This window comes from Coffea arabica, chromosome 6c (assembly GCF_036785885.1).
Source record: "Coffea arabica cultivar ET-39 chromosome 6c, Coffea Arabica ET-39 HiFi, whole genome shotgun sequence".
NCBI lineage: Eukaryota > Viridiplantae > Streptophyta > Magnoliopsida > Gentianales > Rubiaceae > Coffea > Coffea arabica.
The window spans coordinates 14,148,045-14,172,931 of record NC_092320.1 but is presented as its reverse complement, the minus strand read 5'-3'; the positions used below and the strand labels follow the sequence as shown (position 1 = coordinate 14,172,931).

General features: G+C 35.4%; 3 protein-coding genes across 4 annotated transcripts; 2 read left to right on the top strand and 1 right to left on the bottom strand.

Annotated features, from left to right (window-relative positions):
* Nucleotides 1–1,335: 1,335 nt before the first annotated feature.
* On the top strand, nt 1,336–7,655 carry LOC140008495 (uncharacterized). The gene is made up of 3 exons (XM_072053030.1): nt 1,336–2,610; nt 3,741–4,839; nt 6,712–7,655. The coding sequence occupies exons 2-3, from the start codon at nt 3,748–3,750 to the stop codon at nt 6,859–6,861; spliced, it is 1,242 nt and encodes a 413-aa protein (XP_071909131.1). The 5' UTR covers nt 1,336–2,610; nt 3,741–3,747; the 3' UTR covers nt 6,862–7,655.
* Nucleotides 7,656–11,689: 4,034 nt separating this feature from the next.
* Nucleotides 11,690–14,847, top strand: LOC140008494 (eukaryotic translation initiation factor 5A-4). The gene is made up of 5 exons (XM_072053029.1): nt 11,690–11,916; nt 13,349–13,471; nt 13,582–13,638; nt 14,328–14,402; nt 14,490–14,847. The coding sequence occupies exons 1-5, from the start codon at nt 11,794–11,796 to the stop codon at nt 14,589–14,591; spliced, it is 480 nt and encodes a 159-aa protein (XP_071909130.1). The 5' UTR covers nt 11,690–11,793; the 3' UTR covers nt 14,592–14,847.
* An 818-nt stretch (nt 14,848–15,665) lies between these two features.
* Nucleotides 15,666–18,466, bottom strand: LOC113697474 (probable purine permease 5). Of its 2 annotated transcripts, none has more exons than XM_027217109.2 (2): nt 18,332–18,466; nt 15,666–16,944 (listed from the first exon to the last, which is right to left on the bottom strand). In XM_027217109.2, exons 1-2 carry the CDS (start codon nt 18,354–18,356, stop codon nt 15,872–15,874), a joined length of 1,098 nt encoding a protein of 365 aa, XP_027072910.2. In that variant the 5' UTR covers nt 18,357–18,466; the 3' UTR covers nt 15,666–15,871. The 2 variants fall into 2 exon arrangements, with proteins under 2 accessions (XP_027072910.2, XP_071909128.1); XM_072053027.1 differs by lacking the exon at nt 18,332–18,466 and adding an exon at nt 17,501–17,632.
* Nucleotides 18,467–24,887: the final 6,421 nt, after the last annotated feature.

The following is a 24,887-nucleotide window of genomic DNA, read 5'->3' as shown; positions in this document are numbered from 1 at the left end:
ATAAAATAAAATATGAAACTGAAAAAAGTGAAAAATGAAACAAGAAACAAGAAAAGTGTTGAGATAAAACACGGAAAATTAAGAGTCTCAATTAGATTGTATAGATAATATTTGGGAATACTCATAGAGAACGTAACATGCTTGTGCCAAATATCAACTAGGAATTTGGCACCTCCAAATCAATGTCCTAACATCTTTATTTCATAATTTGATTGGTGAGATGCTTGTAAAGAAGTTGGAGTCTAGGAATTTTATGCCTTCCAGGTATGGGAATTCTAGACTTCTTGATGAGGCAAGAAAGGTTTTTGATAAAATATTAGTGAAGGATGTTGTTGGTGAAGGTAATATTTAGTTGTCAAATATTTTAAGTATGTTATTATTAGATTATATAATATATTACATTTATTTATATTAATAAATTAAAGCTGAGAATGGGGCGGGGGTATCGTTTCTCGCTTCCCGTCCCATTTAAAATGGGTCTCCGCCCCCGTTGCCATCCCTATGTAAGACATTTTTTATGGCAATTAAAAGTTTGGATGAGTTCGGTTTCGATCATCACCACGGGACGACAAGCTTTCGGAGCCATAGGTTTAGGTCACTTGCAGAGATACTTTCAGATCACCAACCAACATAACCCTCACATAGCAGAAAATTCGAACATACGATCTTTTGTGAAGAAGTGTTCCGTTTTTACCACTGAACCAACTTGTATTAGTGGCTGTATGAACTTTAGCAAGTTCTCTAGTTCTCTAAAAGTAGTACCCAAACACAAGCCCAAACATTGAGCCAACTTGTGTTGGCAGCTGTATGGACCTTAGCAAGTTCCCTTGTTCGCTAAAAGTGGCACCCGAACACACAGCCCAAACAAGAGGTTGTGGCGGTGGTGGTGTCAAGGCTTATCAACAGATCTAGACCCGGACCAGATCCGTCAAATTATTTCGGATACGGATAGGGATATAATTCCGAGACTCAGACTCGGACCCGGATCTGTTTTGTCAAACAAAAAACAGGGCGGATACGGAATGTGGTATTCTGACCCATATCCGACTTTCGAACTCGAATATAAATTGATTAATAATTTAAAATATATATATTTATTAATATAATATCCAAATTTACTTTTCTGACTATTATCCAAATAGTCAAACACACCAAACCCAAAAATAGGCTTTTGACGGGTCTTTTTTAGGATAGGCCCGACTCGAATCTAAGATCCATCTAATCCGATTCCGGGAAAAAGAGTAAGGGGGCGCTTGGTTCATGCTTTGGAATTGGAAAGAGAAATGGAATAATGGATAGAAAATCAGTATGGGTTTGAATTGGTGCTATTCCCACGGGCAATGCTTGGTGTGGGATGGGTATTAAAATTTATTTTTGCTTCTTTTTTTTCTCCTTTGGACTTTTTGTCTTCTTGACTCAATGCCTCCCCACCGCTAACTTTACCAAACCACCACCAATCAAAACTTCTTCTTTTGTGCTTCATTTTGCAATTATCAATCAAAAATCCATGTCTGAAATAGAAGATTTGGCACATGGTGTCTATTTATTTTTCGTTGTTCTGAAATTGGCAAATGGAACTTTAATTAAACAATTCAAAAACAAATCCCAAAATGAAATGGTGAATTCCATCCCAATCCTTTGAAATCTGTTTGCAAGCACAACTGCAATCCACCTATGGCCACCAGCCTTCTTGCCATTAAACATCAGTTTTGCTTTTCACAAGGAGAAGAGAGAGGTTGGGATGCTTGCTGAGACGGACGATTTGATAGTGAAAGAGGAATTTAGCGAAGGAGGAGTAGGAGGGGGCTCGGGAGCTTTGATCTCAGCGAGGTAGATGGACCCGATGTCGGCGGAGCCGAGGTAGTGGAGGAAGCGGAGGTCGGAGAGGGAGAGGGAGAGGGTGGAGGAAGGGGAAGCGGAGTAGGCGCGACGGATGGCATCCCAGTAGGGGTCACCGGAGGGAGTGGAGGAGCAAGGCTTTTGGTGGGCTGTGGGGGGAAGAGGGAAGACGTGGTAGGCGGAGGAGGAAGAGGAGGAGGTTGCAGTCCATGTGGTCTCCGAATTTATTCACTCTTGGAAATGAGTTGAGGGTTTTGAGTGATTCCTCCCAATTTAGTCGGGAATCATGAATTGGGCATGATTCCAATATTTCAATTGCCATTACATTGTACCAATCACTAAATATTGGAATTATTGTCGTTCCACATGCCAAACCCCTCAAACCAAGCGGCCTCTAATAAAATGTCTTTCCGATATCCAGGCCAAATCTGGAGCGGGTATAGTATAACAGCTCCGAATCTGAATTTATTAATTCCAATCTGGATCCGAGGCCTAGAGGTGGCGGTGGATTAAATGATTAAAACAAAAGAAGGCTCTCGGCCAGCCCAAAATTAGGGCGTCATCAAATCTTAGAATAAGCAATCGTCTCCCTCTTCTGCTGTCCAACTCCAGCAAAGGCTTTGCAAGAGATATTTTCACATCTAGCCGTCGCCCTTTTTTCCTCTGTTCTAACTCGAGCGCTTTTGCTAGAGGCATTTTCATATCTAACATCTTCTTACTGCTTACATAGCTCCTAATAAGCTTCTGTTTTAGAAGATCACAGAGCAAACGGTGAATGCTTGGTTATTCGCTTTTGTTCGCTTCTTTTTTTTTGGCCTTTCTGTCTTCGTATTTGAGCTTTTACAGGCGAAGTAGTCTACTTTATTCTGTTTTATTTTGTTATTATTGTTTACTTTTGATTGAAGTCTGGGCTGGCCTGATGAAGAAAACCAAAGTGTATCCCTTTGTTTTTATGTTCTTTCATATTGATGGTTATTTTGATTGCAGTTTTGTTTTTGGTTTTTTTATTCCGTTTTTATTTTTTTTCCTTTTTATTTGAGATCTTACCGGACTTTAAGATCCTTATCTTGCAAATCGCAACTGATAAATGATAAATGATATTTTCGTCCAAGAGGGAGTTATTAGAGTTAGGGAGAGTCGTTTCATCTAGATCTGTCATGGTGCCAGACTGAGCTATAAGGAATTGCCAATGTGATAACAGAAATTGGTAAACAAACTTGATAAACAATCAATTAAACAATGGGGGTAAGCTGGAAGATAACTCAGAAGTTATTTTATTGATGAATGAAGAATTACAGAAAAGGGCGGGAAAGTTGAGAAGATGAACAGAAATGAAGGAATTTGGGAAAAAAGGGAATCAGAATGAGGTTCAGCTCAATTCTGTTGAAATTACACAAGAATTCTGCCCCCTATTACATTCACTATATAAACTATCAGCTAATAACTAACTTCCAAACCTTCCAATCATATTCGCCCACGTGGCCAAGTGGCTGAGAATCTGTTTCATCCATTTGAAAGTTTGTTGCTTGTGCGTTTGTTGCAGAACTAATTCCCAGCAAAAGCGTGGTTTTTGGAATCACGCTTTGCTTGTTTCTTCTTCCGATTTCACGCCTACCCTCCTTCTGACTTCACGCCTTTAATTGACTTCATGACAAGATCTTCTTAGATTTGTGCAACTGCTGGCCTTCCTGTGTGAGCATATTTGTTCGATGCCTTGACCTGGATGACATTCATTTTTTCTTTTTGGGGTTGAAATTTGGGCGTGTCTGATGCAGAAAGTGAAAGAACAAATTGTATTATTCGTTTTTTGGTTTTTCATTCACGGTTATTCTTTTGTACAGCTTCAATTTGGCTGTTGCGTCACTCATTCTTCTGTTGCTAAATTGATTTCTTTTGCTCAGATTAAGCATGTCGCGAACAACAGAGAAAGGGAGAATTGGGAGACTGTCCTTCAGCCGTATTTTTGGAAAGCATGAAAGGAAAACAACAGGAAACCTCGTGGTGTGCTTAACGCAAGTGGATGGTTATGCGGATCCAATGGTTTATTCTTTCAAGTCTTTTCCAATTCGGAAATTGATTCACCATTCTTCAAGCAGGCTTAAACCGAAAGAGGAGTTTGTCTGGCGTGAGATAAAGGATGCATCTGAGGGATGCACCCCAAATTACTTTGCTATGAGTTTGATTCATACTGGAGGTTTGGTCTATGCTGTTGGTGGTGTGAAGGCCGATGATGACGAGAGGCACTTGTATGAGCCAGGAAGGTTGCCCCGAGAGTTCAGTTGCATCTCTCTCTCAACTCCTCTAGAAAACTCTCGAGCAGAGATTAAGTGTCCAATGCATGGGGCAAAGTATTTCCCTCTTATAGAGGAAATTGATGGTCGCATCTATGTTCTATCTGGTCCCCGGCCCAGCTATGGATCTCCTGATATAATTGACATCGGCTTTGAGGTTTATTATCCTTCAGAGGATAGGTGGGCTGATCTGCCGATTCCTCCTTTTCTCAAAAAAGGTAGTTACTCCAATAGGTTTAGGGGCTTCTATTCATATGTAGTGATTGGTTCAAGGTTGTGTGTTTCGACTGGGGAATACGCGTGTGCTTTTGACACTGTGCAGTGGGAGTGGGAGGCTTGCGAGTTATTTTCTGATTTCCCGATTCAACCTCCCGAACGTTATGTGCGACACCTAGATGGTTGCGGTCCTCCATTTCTTTTTGAGAAAAAAGCCATCCTATATAAAGACAATATCTTGTTGTGCATTATGTCTGCCTTCCATCCTCCTGTCTGTGCCTATCAAATTTGTGATGAGAAAGTGGTACATATGCCACTTATATTGGATGGCATACCAAATGGAGTACCTGTTGATCTTGTTGATTTAGGAAATGATTACTTTGCTGTAATGCTTTTTGAATACGAAACAGAGGGACAGGCCGAAGATATGACAATTGTCACTTTCAAGCTGCTTTCAGAAAGAGGGGGAGATGGAGCTCTGAGTTGTGCATTGGTAAGTACAAGGACTTGTAATGCAACAGAGAATGACTCTATTGTGCGTCCCATCTGTTCCTTCATATTGTAAGTTAAGAAAGATTCCATGAGGAGTATGAAGGGCTAGCATAGCTAGAGCTGAAGCTGATGATCATGGAAAAGAGACAAGTGCAAAAAATGCTACTACTAGCAGCTTTCATGGTAGCTGATCCCATTATGTTTTTGTTTCTGGCTAATTCTCTTGTGGTTTCCAATATATAGAAAATGGAGCTTTTGATGAAACTGTTATAGCCAACGGTTTCTTGTTTTTTGTGGGGTTTTATTTCCTTTGGATTGTGTCATATATATAGTCTTGGAGTTTGCTTCATGATCCAGAAGGATTGAGGATGGATTCTGAACTTGCGTTATTGATTGAATTTTTGGTATTACACTATTTCGCTGATCCAGTTAAGGTTGAGAAGGGAAGCCTCCCTTTGACAATTTCAGTTTTGTTCTGGTCAGCGCCTGACAAAACAGAGCCTTCCTAGGTGACTTGTTCAAAAGCAGATATAGTGGGCTGATACATTGATCAGTTCACCTTTGCGCGTTAATCATTGTGTTATTTGATACTTCAACTCGACATCTTGTGCTTGAGCCATTTCGCAATCTCACCTCCTTGTATATTACTTACATTTATTGGCGTATAAAATATGCTGCATTATATATATATATATATATATATATATAACAGAAGCCCTAGAGAATAGGTTGAGTTATTCGTTTGTAGCCCTCTGCTCTCATGGGGTAAACCTATATCTTGAGTGCCTAGTGGTGCTAATGTTGTCGTCTGCTGGGTCTAGTTCTACACTTACATCATTACACTGGCATTCAGAGATTGTATGTCTCTAGTGTCAGTGTGTGTTTGAGGTAGCAGTTCTTAACTGCAGGGCTTGTATGTTTTTGTTTTCAAGATGATTTTGTTGAAATAATCTCTGACAGGATTGCAAAAATTCTTGCAGTTTGTTGCGTGTTCAAACTGATTACATAGACTTGTATCAAATCCACTGGCCTGATCGGTTTGTACATTGACCTGACCTTTTCTGTATAGATACTATGTGGCAAATGGGTAACCATTAGGACAAATTCTGTTTCCAGAATAATAAGCTGACGTACTAAAAATGTGTAACTGTCCTTTGCAAATCTAACTGAAGTAATCCCACATATTGTCCCCTGCAGAAAATTATGATACAGAACAAAAAAAAAAAAGTTTGTTTTCGTGGATGATGTCCGCTGGGATTTCTTGCAGTTATGTTCCAATGTTTGGAGAAACTGACTATGATCCTGGCCGTTATATTTCACATATAAGTTTTGATGAACAACTTGATGCTTTAGGCAGAGCTGTTGATGCTGGTAAGGTTAGTAAAGATGACCTAAAAGTTCAGCTCGTAGTCAACTTATTGCTTTAGGGTGATATATTCCTGTTACAGAATGTTGACTGTTATTGTAGATCAGATACATCGGACTAAGCAATGAGACTCCGTATGGAGTCATGAAGTTTCTGGAAATTGCCCAAAAGGAACCTCACTATCCAAGGATAGTATCTTTGCAGGTGTTGTATGGGTAGCTTCCTTTTGAGAATTGAGTAAGATGAGTTTGTTTTGTTGTCTATGCTTGCATGTGTTTGCTTGTCTCTGTATTTTAGTGCAGCCTATGCTTGTGGTATGATTCACCTCCCTACTTTCAGAACTTGTGCAACTTGCTCTGGCGGGGCTTTTTTTTCAAGATGGCTTCTTTAGATAATTGAGTAATTTGAGTTTGTTTTGCTGTCTATTCTTGCATGTGCGTTCATCTCTGTACTTTAGTTGGCCCTATGTATGTGAAGCTAATATATGATTCACTTCCCTGTTTTCAGAATGCGTACAACTTGCTTTGCCGGAACTTTGATTTTGGGATGGCTGAATGCTGTCACCATGAGAGGTACCCCTTCGTACTGAATGTGTGTATGATCTGCACAACTGAGTTAAGCCTCACTTATACTGGGAAGACTCCTTCCATCCACTAGGAAGCTCCAAAAATTAGTGAGAAAGTGATTGCTCGCTAATATCCTTTGAAGTATGTATTTCAATATTCAGTTAATTAGGTTATATGCTGTACTGTCAACATGTTTAACTGCCTTCTGCTACGAGTTCATTACATTTGCGTTGTGATAAATATGTATGTCACTCTTCATTCTTGGTTTAGCCACACATCAATGGTTGTTTCTTTTTTGTCTAAATTCCAAACCTGAAGCCTCTTGTCTTTCAAGCCGCATTTATTTGCTTCAGTTTACCTCTTTCACTTAGTGTATCTTCTGGCAAGTTATCATTCGTCATACTTGTACCTTTTGACCATCTTGTTTCCATGAACCACACTTATTCATGCTGTACTTGACTTTTTCATGGTCTTAATTTTTGTCTGTTGTATTCACAATTACTGGCTTCGTGCATCTTCTTGAGGTTTTGGGTATATGGCAGTTATAGAGATTTTGTGAATGTTTAAGTGGAAGGAGAACATAACCTGTAAAAGAGTTTATACTTCAAATATATGAAAGGAGTTAAGTTTCTTGGCTTAAATGTGATGGTCTTTGTGAAAACATCTTCTTTGAAGTTTTCATCAGATATGCACTACACCAACCAGAAATAGAACAGAGGAAACTACTCTTATCTAGTTTTCTGTTGGCCTTCTTATTCTGTATTCCAGTGGAAGAACTTTCCTTCATGCTTATATATGCATATGATCGTCTAATAAATTATTCTGATGCTGGCATTTTCCTGCACTGACCCCCCCCCCCCCCCCACCAACAAAAACAAAACAAAATTTTATATTTAGGGTTCGTCTGTTAGTATACAGTCCTTTAGCTTTGGGCATTCTCTCCGGCAAGTATTTCTCACCTGACAAGGGTCGGCCAGATGCTCGTTTTAATCTTTTCAGAGGTCACACTGGTTTCTTCTATCAAATCTTGGTCAAACAGTTGTCTCTTCCTTTTGTCCGGAAGATATGCTGAACTGAAGGAGAGTCGAGATACAGCCTGTCAAAGACCCATATAATAAAGGCAGCCACTGAAGTAAGCCAATTATTTTCATAGGAGGACAAGCAAGCTGGTTTTGTGAGATCTTTGGTTGATTGTAAAGGAAACAGGAAATAACTCATGCCTAGATATATATATATGTATATTGAAAGTATACATATATACATGCCTTGTCACGTAAATCATTTTTTGAGTTATCATCTGCACCGTCCAACGACGATAAGACTCAAAGATGGCGGTTAACGCCGACTGAAGTAGCACTCCGTCGGTCCAGGTCCAACTACGCATGGAAAAAAGCTGGTCGGCTGGCTCAGGCGTACGTGCCAGACATTCTGCTATCCAGCTGGTAATTCCAAAATGTTTTGATGATTTGAGCTCCATTTTTTGAAGCGCGTGGTTAACGAGTGCTCTGTCGTTCCCGTTAAGAGAGTCTCTCTCTCTCTCTCTCTCTCTCTCTCTCTCTTTTTTTTTTTTTTAAAGTAATACTTACTTAAGATAGCGTTTAAATAATATAATGGTGTGCAAAAAAAAAAAAAAAATGAACAAACGCGCTCTAAAAAAATGAAACAATGTAAGATCTATTCACAAAGTTTTAATGAGCACAAATAGTCATAAGAGTTGACATATAAAAAGTGATTAAAAATCATGATATGTCTAAATCACAGATATATAAATGAGAATCCCAAAAATAAAATAAGGTGAGATATCACTTAATTTGTGTCTATCATATAGTAAATTGAATGTTGTTTGGAGTAAAATTTTTCTTAGCCATAAATTGTCCCTCTATGCATTTAAGTAGCCACTTTTTTTTTTCTTGTGACCCAGTCACTAATAAGAACTGCTACAATACTAAAGCTTATAAAAAAGTGCAGGAGTTGTAAATTTTCCAAGGAGGCAAGGAATCCTTTATAGATTGTACGGTTGTAATTGAGAGAGCAGAATAAACAATAAAAAGCAAGCGATCGAGTGTACATATAGCCTTTAGGATTTGGTGGGATGGGAGGTCTTTTTTTTTTTCTTTTTTTTTTTTCTGTCAATCGATACTTGTATACCCTACTTCTATTTTAGTGTAGGTCTACACTAAAATGAAGGGCTCAAATAGATCATGATGGGGCAAAAAATCAAGAGTTCAAACCTTATCTCTCATCAATTGTCACTATATGTGATTTGTTATTTTAAGTAATTTAAATTCATACAGATGCATAGTGCACCCGTCTGATTTAATGATGGCTCAATTTTTGTGATTAATCCAATAATCAGTTCTCCAGTAAGTCTAGTTAAATCCATCTCCTTCGAATAGACTAGAATAGGTGTAGGGCGACCATTCGCGATTGGTAAAATAAAGTGCAGGGGCTTCGCGGTCGTGCACCCAAAGGTGGAATAATTCCTGAATTTGGCTGTCTTTATCTGATGGCATCTTGCTCCTCCACGGCTACCAATAAGAAATTCTTTAAGGTTGGCCTAGCTTGACTAACAATATAGATGATAAGTTAATCTTTGTTTTATTGAAAATTCCAAAATGTCTGGCTTCACACACCAAAATTAAAAGTTCCCACAGTACCTGAATACCCTTTCCAAAGAATAAAAATGATACCCAACTTTTTTTTTAATGAGAAAAAATTTAGATGGACTTAATTTCGACCATCTCCATAGATTAAAACATACTTTCAATATCATAGATTCTTTATCTGAGATCGTATAAATTATTTATCGACGCAATTTTCACGTCAATAATAGGATTCGAATGCATTCATGCACGGCCTTTTTACGAGAAAATGATCTATTCCTACCAATTAAATCAATTACGTAGTATTTGTTGATATCCTCCCTTTCCTCTTTGTGACGGTGCGGTGCATTATTGAATCTTTGTTGATGTTATTACAAGACAAATTCCCGAGATGATTCACAAGATAATTTGAGCCTTGATATTAATGTAACATGTTGTTCTCAGTTTGACTTTGCAATGGAACCCCATAGGTCCATTGAAAGAAGATATTAATATAACTGCCACCATGGCTCGAGTTTCTACTGATGCTAGAAATTATCATCAAGATTCCTTTATCAACCACTGTTTATTGATATTTCAGTGATAGCTGCTTGTTAAAGGGGAGTGTACTATAGATATCACCATCCACTACCTGGGCCATAAAATAATCATTGACTTTAACCCATTTTTTTTCGATAATTTATATGTTTTTTTATCAGCTTTAAGCCGTGAAAATAACTATATCTCTTTTATCTTGATTATTTTCTTTTTTTTTCTCTCATCTTTTTCTTATTTTTTCTTTCATTTCCTTCTTTATTTCCTATGTCTCTTACGTTGAGAACCAATTTAAGGGATTAAAATGCCAATAAAAAGGCTTCAGGAGATAAACTGCAAATCGGTGCAGAATTAAAGAGGGTTTAGTACATTTAACCTAAAAAATAAAAACCTCGTGATTGCTTATCCAATGACTATTTATCACTCGATTATTAGATAGCACCATCAGCTTAAATTACGTATCCTATCCTAACTTCTAAGACTCCAAATCCAAATCCATAATAATTATCAAATAGAAACAATATTGAACTCGAAGAATTTAGGACTTCCCAATAGGGAAGAAAAAATGGAAAAACCAGAGATTTACAAATTAGGGATTTTTTTAAGGGATAATTTCAGAAACCTCCTATGAGGTTTGTTAAAATATCACTCAACTCTCCTGCTGGAGTTTTTAAAATCTCATTTACCTTCTTTGTCAATTTGACAAGACTAAATATTTCTATCAAATGTCACAAATTGACAACATTATCTTTGCTCTTAATAACTATTTAACCAAAAATCCAAAACACGATAAATTTTCAAAACCAAAAATGTAAATTAAAAAAATAAATTACTAGCTAATAATGGTTCATCTTTCTTTACATTGGGATCGTGGCAGGTTAGCAAAGGACGTGGATAAATTAAATCTAATCAAGATCAAACACTTAGGTGGATTTTGGTGAATAATTAATACTTAAAAAAATTTCGTGCACAGTTAAGTTACAATTAAGGAATTCAAGATATTTTTTTGGGAAAATATGTTTTAATTCATAGTGTAGTTTAAGTTGTATTGAAAACTAAAATAATCTCTTTATACACGTGAATTTTTCAAGATATAAATTTTGCTTTTGTTCCAATACAACTAAAATAAATAGTTTATGTCAAAATATTTACATCTTATAAAAATTTAATCTTATTTTATTTTTTATTCTTGTTATAAATTTCATAAGTAGGATAACATAAGGATAGTATTGGAACACAAATTTTATCTTTCTTGTATTTCTTCCAAAGGGGTTATAAATTTTATAAGTATGATAACATAAGGGTAGTATTAGAACAAAAATTTTATCTTTCTTGTATTTCTTCCAAAGGGGTTAAAAAACTTAAAATATTATAAGAAATGTCAATTCAAGAGAGATAAGTGAGATTTTAAAAACTTCAAAAGAGTTGAGTAAGAAATCTCATGAGAGGTTTTTAAAATTATCCTTATTCTTAAAATCTTAGGGGGTATTAAGTGATATTAAAAAAGACCCGAGGGAAGGTTTCTAATATTATCCCTTATATAAAACTTGGAAAACGAATTACTTTATTTAGATTTTAGTAAAAATCAACTTTTTTCAGAATACAAAAAAAAGAGAAAGAGATAAAGACAAGTAATATAGGGATTTCGTGTACCCGTAGAGTAGGAAAAGTTTAATTGCCTTCCGAAAAAGACAAAAGAATTAAAAAAAAGAAAAAGAAAAAGGTGCGAAAATGGATTCCCTAACCATTTTTTTTTTCCATATTATAGTCAGCCTTTGTGCGTCACGTTTTCCGCCCCTTGCCTCATATCTTCCTCCTTAGGCTTTGGAGAGAGACAACAAAAGAGATAAAAAAGAGACTGTTCGATACAGAGAGAAAGAGAGAAGATGTCGGACGACGAGCACCACTTCGAGTCCAAGGCTGACGCCGGAGCCTCCAAGACCTTCCCCCAGCAAGCTGGTACCATTCGTAAGAATGGCTACATCGTCATCAAGGCCAGGCCTTGCAAGGTCTAATTGCATCCTCTTTACTTTTTCTTATTGGAATTCCATGTCTAGATTGGATTTTTTGCTGAATTCATGGGTTTTCCCTAGTTTGTCGTGTTGAATTTGAACTGGGTTTTTGTTCTTATGCCCGGATCTTGATGGGTTTTTACCCTATCAAATCCTACCATCGATTAAGTTATTTATTTTCGTGTGTGTCTTTCTGTGTGTGGATACGAGGAAATATGTTGGCATCAAGTAAAACTTCGTGTATATGTTATTTGTTGAAAATTCCGTTTTGATGCTACCAGATCCAGTTGACCATCTTTTCGTTATTATTAATTAAAAGAACATAACAATTAGTAGCTTGGCCTCTTTTCAAATTTTGAACCAAAAGGGTGCCCTGATATCATAAATTATACACTTAGAAATACGTGATCATGAATTTGTTAATTAGTGCTGATTGGACATCATTAAACTGGGCTTTTCATTCTTTCCCAGTTCAGGTCTTCAATTTCTATTTATTGATACTTATGTTTTAGTTTACTTTTTTTTTTGGGTCAGTGACACATTAATTGGTTTTAATTCATCCACTGGTCTATGGTGCAATCTGAGAAGCCAATAAAGTAGTTGAAATATCTGTAATAACAGAAGTTCAGAAGCACCAAGAAACTTCGTTGGTCCTAAGTGTCTGTTAATTAGTTGGTTGTAACTTTTCATAGCCAAGAATGTTGTGAGGCCCTTTCATTTGCTTTTGAAATTGCTTTTAGGCATCATAAGCTGAATTTGAAAAGCTGACTACCATAAAGAGCTCTTGTGGGTGCTTTTTATAAGCTGTTTTGGCTTTTCAATGTTTTAAACAGCTTTCGAAAATGTTGATATGGACATCATTCCTTAGCCTTATTGAGACTATGATACACTTAACACAGCAGTTCAGCAAAACAGGTCATTCCAAATATTAGGGTTTGACCTTTTTTTTTTTTTTTTCGTGTTTGTGCTGCTATACGGTGTTCTTAGGTTAAGTGATGCTGTCTTCTCTATCTGTTTTATTATATGGTGTATGTTGGAAGTGCTCAAATTGGAAAACCGGTTAATCTTATCTGATTAGATCTAGTGTCTTGCTTTGGCTTGTTCACTTGTGTATGTCTCTGAGGGCCTCTTCTTGGTTGCTTGATCAGCTTATTGTGGCTATCTTGGAGCTCCCCTTTGCATTTGACTTAAGCAATAAATATGTAATTTGTTAGCACTCCTCTCTACTCCTGATACAATTTAATGTGAAATCATGTATTCCTTGTAACATTGTATAGTTGTTCTACCGATCTAATCTGGTCTCTCCACATCATCCTGTCATTTTATTAGAAACCTGGGTTCAAGAATAGAGGTAAGGGGCTAGGAGAATATTTGTTTCTTTTCTCGTGCATCATTATTTGTCCTTTTACCTGTTTTGTTTTGTTAACAGGTTGTTGAGGTCTCCACTTCAAAAACCGGGAAGCATGGACATGCAAAGTGCCACTTTGTGGGAATTGATATTTTCAGCGGCAAGAAGCTTGAAGATATTGTTCCGTCATCCCACAACTGTGATGTAATGAAATTGATTTATTTTTTCTTTCTATCACTTTGTTCTGATGCATGCGTGACAAGTGACTTGTTGAACGTGAAGGTTTTAATTTTTCTCCTCGTGACATGTTTCAGGTGCCCCATGTTAATCGTAGTGATTATCAGCTCATTGACATCTCTGAAGATGGTTTTGTAAGACATTTATCTTTTTCTGCTGAACACTGAATTATACTGATTTTGTTTGAATGAAATGTTAGCAGCTAATGACATAAGTAGCAAAACATGACAATACTTCAATATGGGTGATCGTCTCATCTTGAAATCCTGTGGTTTCTTTGGTCATCATCCATCTGATAAACAGCACTTGTTGAGACTAAAGCACATGATATCTTCAGTTTTTTCGGTTCTAAATTTCTTGTATTCAATGATGTGAATTTCCCTGTTTCCCTACTAATAGTTAGCAATGGGTGTTTAAAATTGTCATCTGTTGGTAGAAAAATTTATAACATAAGCGAGGAGATTTGAAATTCAAGGTAATATTAAGCATTGAAATTTTACAAAATCTAGAATACTGATCTCTGTTTTTAAGTTTATTTTACTAAAGCTGCTGCTCAGTTTTAGAGGAAACTTAACTTGAACTGTTTCAATGAAAGTCAAAGGAAAATATTTAGTGGAAAATTTTCTTTATCGCATCTTCTGATATCTATTATTGCTTTAGACACTACTGCCCTGTGGGATTTTGCTTGTTTAACTGGACAAGTTGGTTTCATGTTATATTGAGCATTGAAGTTGACATCGTGATTTGCGTGGCTTTGTTGCCAATAGCCATTCTATCTTCCCAGTTTCTGTTAAAAACTGTAACTGAATATTTTGTTTTGCAGGTGTCTCTTCTCACTGAAAGTGGAGGTACTAAAGATGACCTGAGGCTTCCTACTGACGATACTCTGCTTGCACAGGTAAGTAGCGTACAGTATTATGTACATTTTTTTCAGTTTCTTTCATTTTGGAATGGTTAAGAGTAATGTGGTTTCCATTATATGCAGATTAAAGGTGGGTTTGAGGAAGGAAAAGATCTTGTTGTCAGTGTCATGTCTGCAATGGGGGAGGAGCAAATCTGTGCTGTGAAGGACATTGGCAAAAATTAATAAGTGCTATAGCATACCCAATAGCTGTAGCAAAGGCAACTATGTGTTTAACAGGGAATCTATATACTCTCTGGATGCTCATTAGAACTACAACTGTTTAGATGGTCTTGGAAGTGTTTTATTTGAACTTTTCTTGGACTTGTAACAGACATAAAAGATGCAAAACTGCTGCCTTGATCCTTCTAGGGAGGAAACTTTAACTTTCATCATAGCTTTTATATCTATATACATGGTACCATCTGCTGTTTTGCCTTAATATAGTTTCAAGATTTTGCGAGCCTGCTCTATTGTGCTGCTCTTTCTTCAGCGGCCACCAATTCTCTGACAAGAAATATCTGTTTTGTTCCAAGATCTGGCTGGTTTGTATTCCACTTTAATAAGAAAATGAGATATGGTCCGTGACCGGTCATTGTTCTTGTGATTTGCGGAGATGCAGATGTGCGGTGCCTGCTCGAGTACCTTGCTTTTATTCACTTGGTGAAGCTTCTAGTATTGCAATTTTCCTCGGGTTTTCTTCTGTGTTTCGTTTTTAACTCTCTTCGTGCTTTCCGGGTCGGTCACTCTTTTATAATTTCCCGTGTCCGCTAAAGGCGATCGATCAGATGCAAGCAAACGCCAGTGTGAAATGCGTTAACCAGCAAAATCACTCAGGAGATCCTCTTTATTTCTTCTTCCTCGTACATTTGGACCATTTCCTATAATAGTTGCTGATTCATACAAGCTATGCTAATATGATTGAAGGGGATTGAGGTAGGTTTGGTTGGCATTGGTACAGTCGGATTGGTGTGATTGTATTTCTTTCAGATTCCGTGAACAATTGCATTCGTCTGTCGAATTGGTGTGCGTGTAAAAGTATAACAACAGCACCAAAGTCACAATTGCACTTGCCCCAAACCTTAAAACCAAAGTCACAATTGCACTTGCCCCAAACCTTAAAATGAAGACAGCCTGACATCTCCGCTAGATAAAGCTGTTCGAGCTCTATGAGCAGCAGTTCAAGTTCCAAAAAAATTACCAGCTCCTTGAGACATTGATGTTGAATGGGAATGAAAAGGGTTAAGAGGCAACTGCATATAAGCCAAATTTAGCATACTTTTAAGAAACTGAAGCTCATCGTTGGCGTTTCAATGGTAAAAACGATTATAAGGTATAGTTTTATACATTACGAGTTCCCAGTACTAGTAAGGTAATCCTAGAGCTGAATCTTGTCAAGGAAATGGATCATGCTATAACTGCTTGGCACAAACTATTCGGATCTATGTGCAAAACTTGGCAATCGATCATGATGGTTCTTTACTGGCAGGACGATTCCCGTAAATGTAGCAAGCGAATCCCCAGAAGGTAATAATCAGAGACAGAATCTTGAAGCCGCTCATGGGGTCCTTCAACAATATAACTGCTGCAATGCTTGTGAGCGGCACTCTTATTGAGTTCAGCACTCCAGCAAACACAGTGGAGGCCAGAAATAAAATAGCAGTGCTTCCCAGAATCCCCAACTGAAAAGTGATTACACCCCAAGTAAGAACCAAGTAATAAGCACTTTTACCACCCTTGAATCTTCGTGCCTCAGATGCCATTGCTGGGAAGTCTTTGTTCGCAATGCAACCAATTGTAGTGAAGATGAAACCGAATAGGGAAACCATCACTTGTTGCTCTAAAACGACATGGAATGATCTTCTCCCTAGAAGTTTTATGAAAACCAACTCCGACAGTGCAAAAATAAGCCCATGAAGAGCAGATCCCAGAATGTCCCACACGTATCCCATAATGTACTGAGAATCAGTGATATATCCGTACCTGTCCGAATCTGAATCCAGCGCAATGATGACCATTCCAGCAGTAATGATCACTATGGCATTTATGATTGAAGCATTCATTTTGTTTTTCACAAGCAAATACCCGAAGAGTGAAGAAAACACCAGCACTGTTGAAGCCAATAGGGATGCAGTTGATGCAGGCAGATAGGCATAGGCATATGCATACATAAGATTGTCGGCACCAGTCAAGAAGCCCAGCACAATATAAGACACAACAAGTTTTAAATTTAAAGGAGTAGGATAGACTCCTAAAATGAAGTAGGTAGGAATTAAGATTAGAGCTGGAATAGGCCACCCTGCAACAGCCACCCACGAAATTAGCCATTTGCTCTTGCCTCCATTGGAAAAATAAAGACGGGAAAGGAGACTAGAAGCAGGGAAGGCCACAAGCATAGCAGCACTACTCAAAACCAGTAGAATCCAATGTGAGATCGGTTTGCTTCTGTATGCTTCCCAAGCCATGGCTTTGTATGCAGAAATTCTGTCCCTTAAGGATTTTGGCAGTGTTTTTGGAGGCGACTCTTCCATTCCTTCCCCTAGAAAGGATCAATTTGCTTGATCAGTAATGTCCCATAATCATGTCACATAAGCAGATATTTCTAAAGAATGAAGCGACATGTTTAAACAAGGGCAGGATCAGATTCAATAAGAAAAAAGGGAAATGAAAGGAATCAAATTATGGCACACATTGAACACTGAAGGCAAATTAATAATGATTCCAAGTATTATCTTCACTGAGAATGATAAGCCATAGTATAATGCCTTAATCACTGCTTCAGGGCCACAAAAGCTATATTGCCTCAAATACTGCTGATAGCACTTTAAAGTTCTCTTCTTGGGTTGAGAGGATTGGAATTCAAATTTTTCTGGATTTTCAAGAATGAATTTTACATGTAAGCAGAGGTGCAGCTGTGGAGTGCAACAGTATTCAAGCTGACAGATGATGAAAAAAAAATCAATTAAAAATCATTGAGCCTGTTGTAGTTGTAAAATCAAGTAACCTGAAAGACAATGAAATAGTGTAACTTATTACAGAATTTGTAAGCTGAAGGAAACAGTAGATACTAATTACCGCTCCCATTTCAGAATTACCTCTCATGACCACTGAATGAAGAACAAACCTTCAAGAAATGGTAGTTCTCCTTTTTATTCGATATTTTCTTGCTTTATCCTTTTCTGCTTTGCACTTATGCATTATTGAGGCCCAAAAACTATAAAGAAGAGTATGTGGAATTCCAAATTGGATAGACATAATAAAGGCACAAAATTGACTAAACATGAAAAGGCATGAGTCGTTAGTCAACAATCAATTCATTTGCGCGTTTTATGGGCAATTACGTTAGCAAAACGTTGTTTGCCATCTTAGACTTCTATCCCTCAAGTTTAAGAAACAACAGCCTGATCCGCTAACCAATGTCCACCAAATGTTAATTCCATCTCGCTAAATACATGCGTTTCAACAAACATCAGCGCCTGTAATACCACCTCCTAGGCTCCCATACAACCCATGAAAACCTAATATGCTGACTGATCCCAATCCCATTGGTGTTTTTTTTTTTTTTAAAAGTGAAGTCTAAATAATTAACTGAGTCAAAGTTCAAAGATACAACAATCTGAAAAAGTTTCAACTTTTCACGATAATCAAGTCAAAATCCAATTACTATCATAGTGTCTCTGTTTCTAGAGAAAAGGTTTTAATTTCAAGATTAAGTCAACATCCAGCTCTTGAATAATCTTCTACAACCCTTAAAAGTATCTTTGTAAATTGAGCATTAGAACACAACCAACAAACCAGAATCCACACAATACACCACAAAATACACACTCAAACACCCTTCATCAACTTTTTGTTCAAGGAAAGAACACACAACATGTATCAATCACAATTAAATACCAAGTTTGTATGCGTTGAATTGAGCAAACCTGGTACAAGAAGTGGCTTCTGCATGAACCCAACTTTTCTGCAATGTATTTTTCAAGAATTAAAAGGTGAGAATTTTGGGCAAGACCTCCGGGCGAATACCAGACTACCAGTTAATACAACTAGTTCATTTGGTACGACTTAAGACATCTTACTTTAAAGGGATAATTTCAGAAACCTCCCCTGAGGTTTCTGACACTTTCACTGACATTCCCTGAGGTTCTCAAAATTTCACTTACCTCCCTTGATAAAAAATTGGGCCCCTTTTCTGACGTCATCAGGGCCAAAATTACAGATATATCCCAAGTAGTTGGGGTTAATTACTACCGTTTAGTTACATAATGGCATCTGATATGATTAATTAAGCTTAACAACAATAATAGAAACTTGATTTATATAATATTTTTAAAACCCTAATACATCTAAATTTGATTTTATTTTTCAAATTTATAAGATTTTTATTTAAAAAAATGGGATACGGATAAGATATCCGGTTGGTTCGATTTGCATAGGTGCATATGAGAATATCCGAATACTCCTGAAACCCGCAAGCGGGATTCTGTGTTTTTTCTATTTCAAGGTTAGCTCGCATGCGGGTTAATGTTATATTTGAGCGCGAGAAGAAAAAATTGGTAATTAGGCTCTTTGGGCATTATAAGTAAATATTTAAATTAATGGCAGTTTTATTACACCAATATTATTGTATTATCATTATTATGATTATTGTATTATTTCTTATGCAAATATAACATTTAATTATCCAAGCAGTTTGATTTTATTTTTACAATTTATAAAATTTTTATCACTTATATAATATTTTTAAAACCCTAATACATCTAAATTTGAATCTAATTTTCTACAAGTCATACTTATAAATGCGAAATCTAACAAAAAAGTTAAATACAATTTTTGCAGGTCAAATGCAACAAATGCGAGCTATTTGCAAAATTTTAAATATTTGCAACATTTTTTAAAACAAAAATTAGAAGCTTTCTGCAAATAATTCCCTACCTCTCAAAAAATACCAAAATAAAAAAGATAAGAGCTCGCATTTGCTTCCTAGAAATAATTCCCTATCTCTTAAAAAAGGAAAAAAAAAAATTGAGAAGAGAGCTCTTGTAAGCTCGCATTTGTGAAATTCACAAATGCGAAGACCCCCCTGACGGAAATTAAACCCAAAATCACCCCTTTTGTAGAATTTTTTTAAAATTCATCACAAAGTTGGAAATTTCTCAATAGAAATACAACTTGTCTGGATTCCTTTCACTCTCTGATATCATTACGGTTGCTTTGCGATTACAACGGCAAAACCTGTTTTTAATGGAGAAAGATGTAGGTGAATTCCATGATTCTCCCCTATGGCTTGAAGAGGCCATGGTTGCAGCTAAAACTTTTTACTCAGAGCTCTAATTGTAGCACAGCAAATGCACTTGTTATCACTCCAAATTAGTAGCAAAGAATGTTAATAGCTTGAAACCTCAGAGGTAGTTAAGTTGCTTTGCTTTATATGCTATTGCTACTGAAACAGCAAACCTTCTGGCCGTTGCAATTTGCAACTAGCCGTTGCAAAATCTGCCAAATAACTGTTGCATGGCACATCTGGTGCATGCAATTTTTTGTATTGCACTTACCCCTCCTCAACTTTACTAATTAGTCCAAATCATTTATTCTTCTTTGAATCTTCTACTAATACAACTTCTGCAAAGGGTAGCTATGGAATAAAAATACCTTCTCACACATGAAAATAATATTTTAATCTGATTTGGACTGGATTGTTACCACAAAATCAAAAGCAAGGGAGGTAAGTGAAATTTTGAGAACCTCAGGGGATGTCAGTGAAAGTGTCAGAAACCTCAGGGGAGGTTTCTGAAATTATCCCTACTTTAAAAGAAGAAAGAAGGAAGCATAATAGCAGAAGTTTCCCTGTAAACGGACGAGACTTACCAAACAACGCGGGGCCGGGCATCATTTTACAAGGACAATGATTCACGATAATTGTCTTAGCGCTGCGAGCTAGTTGACCTGACGTTTGTGGCGCCCGGCGTACCACGAGAACTTATAACAAAACCAACAAATGATGGTAAAACCTCGCCTTCGGGAAGCTCGAGTCTCAAAAGTAGTCCGTGGCCCATTCTAATCAACGGTCGTCGACGAATCAGCTTTTAAAAAGGGAAAATAACCAGATTCATACATTTTACAAAAAAAAAAATTATTTTTTTAATTTCTCAATTTTAAAACGAAATAAATTCATTTTTAATATTTAAAAATTGAACCTATTGCATTCTGAAATCAACTTTCAATATGAATTGAATCACCTAACAATCCAATTACAAATTTCGATAGTATAATTGGAAGATCACTTGGTTAATTTAACTTGATATTCAAGTGACATTTAATTAATCCAAAAAGGAAAAATAAAAAATTATAACAAAAAAAAGAATGATCAATCTTTCTTGCATTATCATTGTATACACTGACGGGTCTAAATACCTGTCACATCATTTTAATTTTAATTTAAATACCAAACTTTGTATGTATGGTATACACTTAAGACTCGCAAGTGTATATATTAATGGTGCATAAAAAGATTTATCCAAAAAAGAAACCCTACTATTCTAAGAAAAAAAATGGTCTTTTTATGTTATAATTTTTCAATTTTTTCCTTTTTTGGTTCAATAAATGTAATGTGAATGTGATCAAGTTGATCGAGTGATTTATCAATTTTATCCCTGAAATTCATTACTGAATTATTAGATGGTTTGATTCAGATTGAAAGTTGGGTTCAGGAATGTAATATTTACAAATTTTAAATGTCATGGACAAATTTGCTTCGTTTTAAAAGTGAGAAATGCAAAGAATATTTTTTGTAAAATATGGAAGAGGAAACATGTCATTTTCTCTTTTAAAAAATAGTTTGCCTTCCAATTTGAGAAGTTCGACGTCAAATTCGAATAAAAAGTAAAATTCGATTGAAATGTTGAATCGAATTCGGAATTTGTATAGATTCGGCTCCTTAAGGCTTAATAATGCTCAAATAAATTTAATATTTTATTTAAATATTTTATATAAGATTATACATTTATTATTGGATTTCATTATATATATTATTGGTAAAGTAATTTTAGAAATTAAAATATAATTTTGAGTTTTGGAATCGGAGCTTATCGAGTATTAGATTCAATCCAACTCAATCTTAATTTTTAATCTCGTACACAAACTCGAACCCAAAAGTTTGAATTGAATCTGACAAATTAAAAGTTTCAATTTGATTCGTTTGGAACCCTACTAGCCTTAGAATTGAGTAACTTTCTTTTCCTTCTAAGCTCTTCTTTACCCAAAATTTTTTAAAAAAAAAATAGAGAGAAAATTCTCAACTTCCCAAATAATTGGTTGTTTTGGCGCTTCGCGTTGGGTTGTAATCGTCAATTTGATCAAGTTAGGATACAGGAAACTTCTCTTACCATAGTTCTCTTACCATATACTCTTTAACTCTTACCATATACTCTTTAAATCTAGTTAAGAAAATTTAGTTTTGAGGATTGATCCTTTATAAGTTGACAACGCCAAAAATGTGCTTATTATAACGTATGGGACATAAATCTAAAGATATAAAAAGATTCAAGTTGTTTAAAGAAATAAAGCTAATTTCCATTTGTTTGAATTGCATTTTTCTGGACTTTTTGTAGAAAAATTACTGTAACGATTTGATATATATGAAATAAAAATATCATTAAAAAATGTATCCATAAAAAACATAACAATTTTTCTTTGACACACTAAGATTTTTAGTACATCTGTACAAGTGATGTAGATCTATATCACTTCCAAAAAAAAAAAAAATCTTTGCATCCTAGAGAATTAACTTTTAGGTTAAGTATTAAGTGAGATTAAGATGGTCTTATTTTATTTGTTTAATCAAAAGAGGTGAAGAAACTTGGGATATTTTATTTCTTTAGGTATTTTGTTTGGTTAGCATAATTGTGAAAGGCAAGCATTTCTTTCCACGTTGACAACTGGGGCTCTCTAAGTCATAAGCCATGCATGTGACCTACTCGGGCCAGTATAATTTAGGGATAATTGCAGATACCTCCCATGAGGTTTCTAATATTTGCACTAACCTCTCATGTGGTTTAAAAAATTACACTGACTTCCCCTTAGGTTACTAATCCTTTGCAAATTTAGTCCAAACGATTAAAATATTATTTTAGGGAGTGAAATTAGAAATTTGTACCAGATTTGCCCTTTGTGCTGTATATCCAATGAATGACAAAGTACTATAAATCAATTAACAATTAATAAATTTTAAGGAGTATAATTTATGGACAAACACGCATTACTCATTTAAACTACCAGCTCTTTACGAGTATTTTACTTTCAAATATTTAATTTATGATAAATATATCAATATTTGTAAGTAAAATTCAAAAATTGTTATAGTAATATTCTTGCAAAAAGGAAATCGATAATTTATTTATATAAATTAATTTTTTTTAAAAAAAATAAATGACCCATAAAGTATTAATTTTTTATGACTTTCATCCATTATACGAGTAAAGTATTCGCTCTTTATGTACATTTTATTCTGAATCATTTAATTTATATTAAAAACATAAATATTTGTAACTAAAATTGAAAAAGTGTTATATTAATATTTTTATGGAAGAGAAATTGGTAGGTTTTGTATTTAAAAAAATTAAATATTTGAAAGTAAATACAAATATGTATTTGAGTGTAAATATTTGTATTAAATTAAATGTTTGAAAGTAAAATACCCTTAAAGAACCGGTACTTTAAATAGTTACCGACTCTTTATAGACAAACACGCATTACTCATTTAAAGTACCGACCTTTTACGGATATTTTACTTTCAAATATTTAATTTATGATAAATATATCAATGTTTGTTAGTAAAATTCAAAAAGTGTTACAGTAATATTCTTGCAAAAAGAAAATCGTTAGGTTATTTATTTAATATAAATTATTTTTTTAAAATGACCCATAAAGTATTAATTCTTTATGACTTTCATCCATTACATGAGTAAAGTATTGGCTCTTTATGGGTATTTTATTCTGAATCATTTAATTTATGTTAAATACATAAATATTTGTAACTAAAATTGAAAAGGTGTTATATTAATATTTTTACGGAAGAGAGATTGGTAGTTGTTGTATTTAACAAAAATTAAATATTTGAAAGTAAATACAAATATGTATTTGAGCCTAAATATTTGTATTAAATTAAATGTTTGAAAGTAAAATACCCATAAAGAGCCATTACTTTAAATAGGTAATGCATATTTGTCTATAAACTATACTCTTTAAAGTTTATTAATTGTTAATTGATTTGTAGTATTTTGTCATTCATTGGACATGTAGTACAAAGGACAAATTTGATAAAAAAAAATTCTAATTTCACTTCCTAAAATAATATTTTAATCATTTGGACTGAATTTGCAAAGGATTAGTAACCTCAGGGGAGGTCAGTGTAATTTTTCAAACTACAGGGGAGGTCAGTGCAAATGTCAGAAACCTCAAGGGAGGTTTATGCAATTATCCCTATAATTTATCATCAGAATTAGGTTATTTTATTTTATTTTTTAAGTGTAAATAAAAGGGTTAAATTTTGAGATTTTTCACTTATATTTTTTTTTCTCTCAAACCACCTAACACAGCCCCCCTTATCATCGGAATTAGGTTGGTAAATTAATTAGACACAGTTTTATTAAAGTTCCAAAACTCAATTACAGGTCAAGGCACCAAAACAATTATGATGAGAACAATGATGCAATTCAAAACAATAGGGGCCAACTGGGTACAGGAAAAAGTACAAGGGGTTATAAGGAATTAACCCAAAGATGGATGAACGATGTAGACCGGGTCACTTCCCGCAGACTGCGCCATTCCCTGCCGGGAAAAGTTCCAACAAATAGCACGCATTTCACGAAGATTTTGCTTGACCAACTGAACCATCTCATGCTGCAGCGATCAAACTAACAGTATGCAAGGCCAGGGAGAAGCTCTGGCAAGAAGAAATGAAAGTGCAAGTTTCATCACCTCAGTTGATACGTTGTTTGAGGACGAACAAAGCACAAGACATAATACTTTTTGCTCATCTGGAAGACATTCAAATGCTAAGATCTTTACTTATGAAATGCTAATTTAGCTTGATAGACTGCCAATGTAATATGATAAGTAGAAGGATCAGTGCTTATGCTGCTAAGTTAGTACAAGATAAGGAATACTTGAATCCTCGACGTCTAAGGACACTCTTGTAAAGATCAATATGGGTCTTTGATCAAGTTATATAGTTTGTTTTTTATATCAATAATATTTCTAACATTTCTATTAAAAAAAAAAACTGAACCATCTCATGCACCATTCATGACCTCAACCTTATGTGCTACTTAGACTATAAAAGATTAGAAAATTCTTACTTTCGTTATTATTTCAAAATTTTTTTTTCCAAATAAACTTATATCCAAATAGAGCTATATGCGAGTTGAACCACTCGTCCTCGTAAGCTGATCACGAGTAGTTCGAATCAAAACTTAACTCGAG

Coding starts and splice junctions, on each gene's coding strand:
- LOC140008495 (XM_072053030.1), top strand. CDS start 3,748: ATGTCGCGAACAACAGAGAAAGGGAGAATTGGGAGACTGTCCTTCAGC. Junction 4,840..6,711: donor GAGCTCTGAGTTGTGCATTG/GTAAGTACAAGG, acceptor CCCTGTTTTCAG/AATGCGTACAACTTGCTTTG.
- LOC140008494 (XM_072053029.1), top strand. CDS start 11,794: ATGTCGGACGACGAGCACCACTTCGAGTCCAAGGCTGACGCCGGAGCC. Junction 11,917..13,348: donor TCAAGGCCAGGCCTTGCAAG/GTCTAATTGCAT, acceptor TTTTGTTAACAG/GTTGTTGAGGTCTCCACTTC. Junction 13,639..14,327: donor ACATCTCTGAAGATGGTTTT/GTAAGACATTTA, acceptor TTTGTTTTGCAG/GTGTCTCTTCTCACTGAAAG.
- LOC113697474 (XM_027217109.2), bottom strand. CDS start 18,356: ATGCAGAAGCCACTTCTTGTACCAG. Junction 16,945..18,331: donor GAAGCCACTTCTTGTACCAG/GTTTGCTCAATT, acceptor GATCCTTTCTAG/GGGAAGGAATGGAAGAGTCG.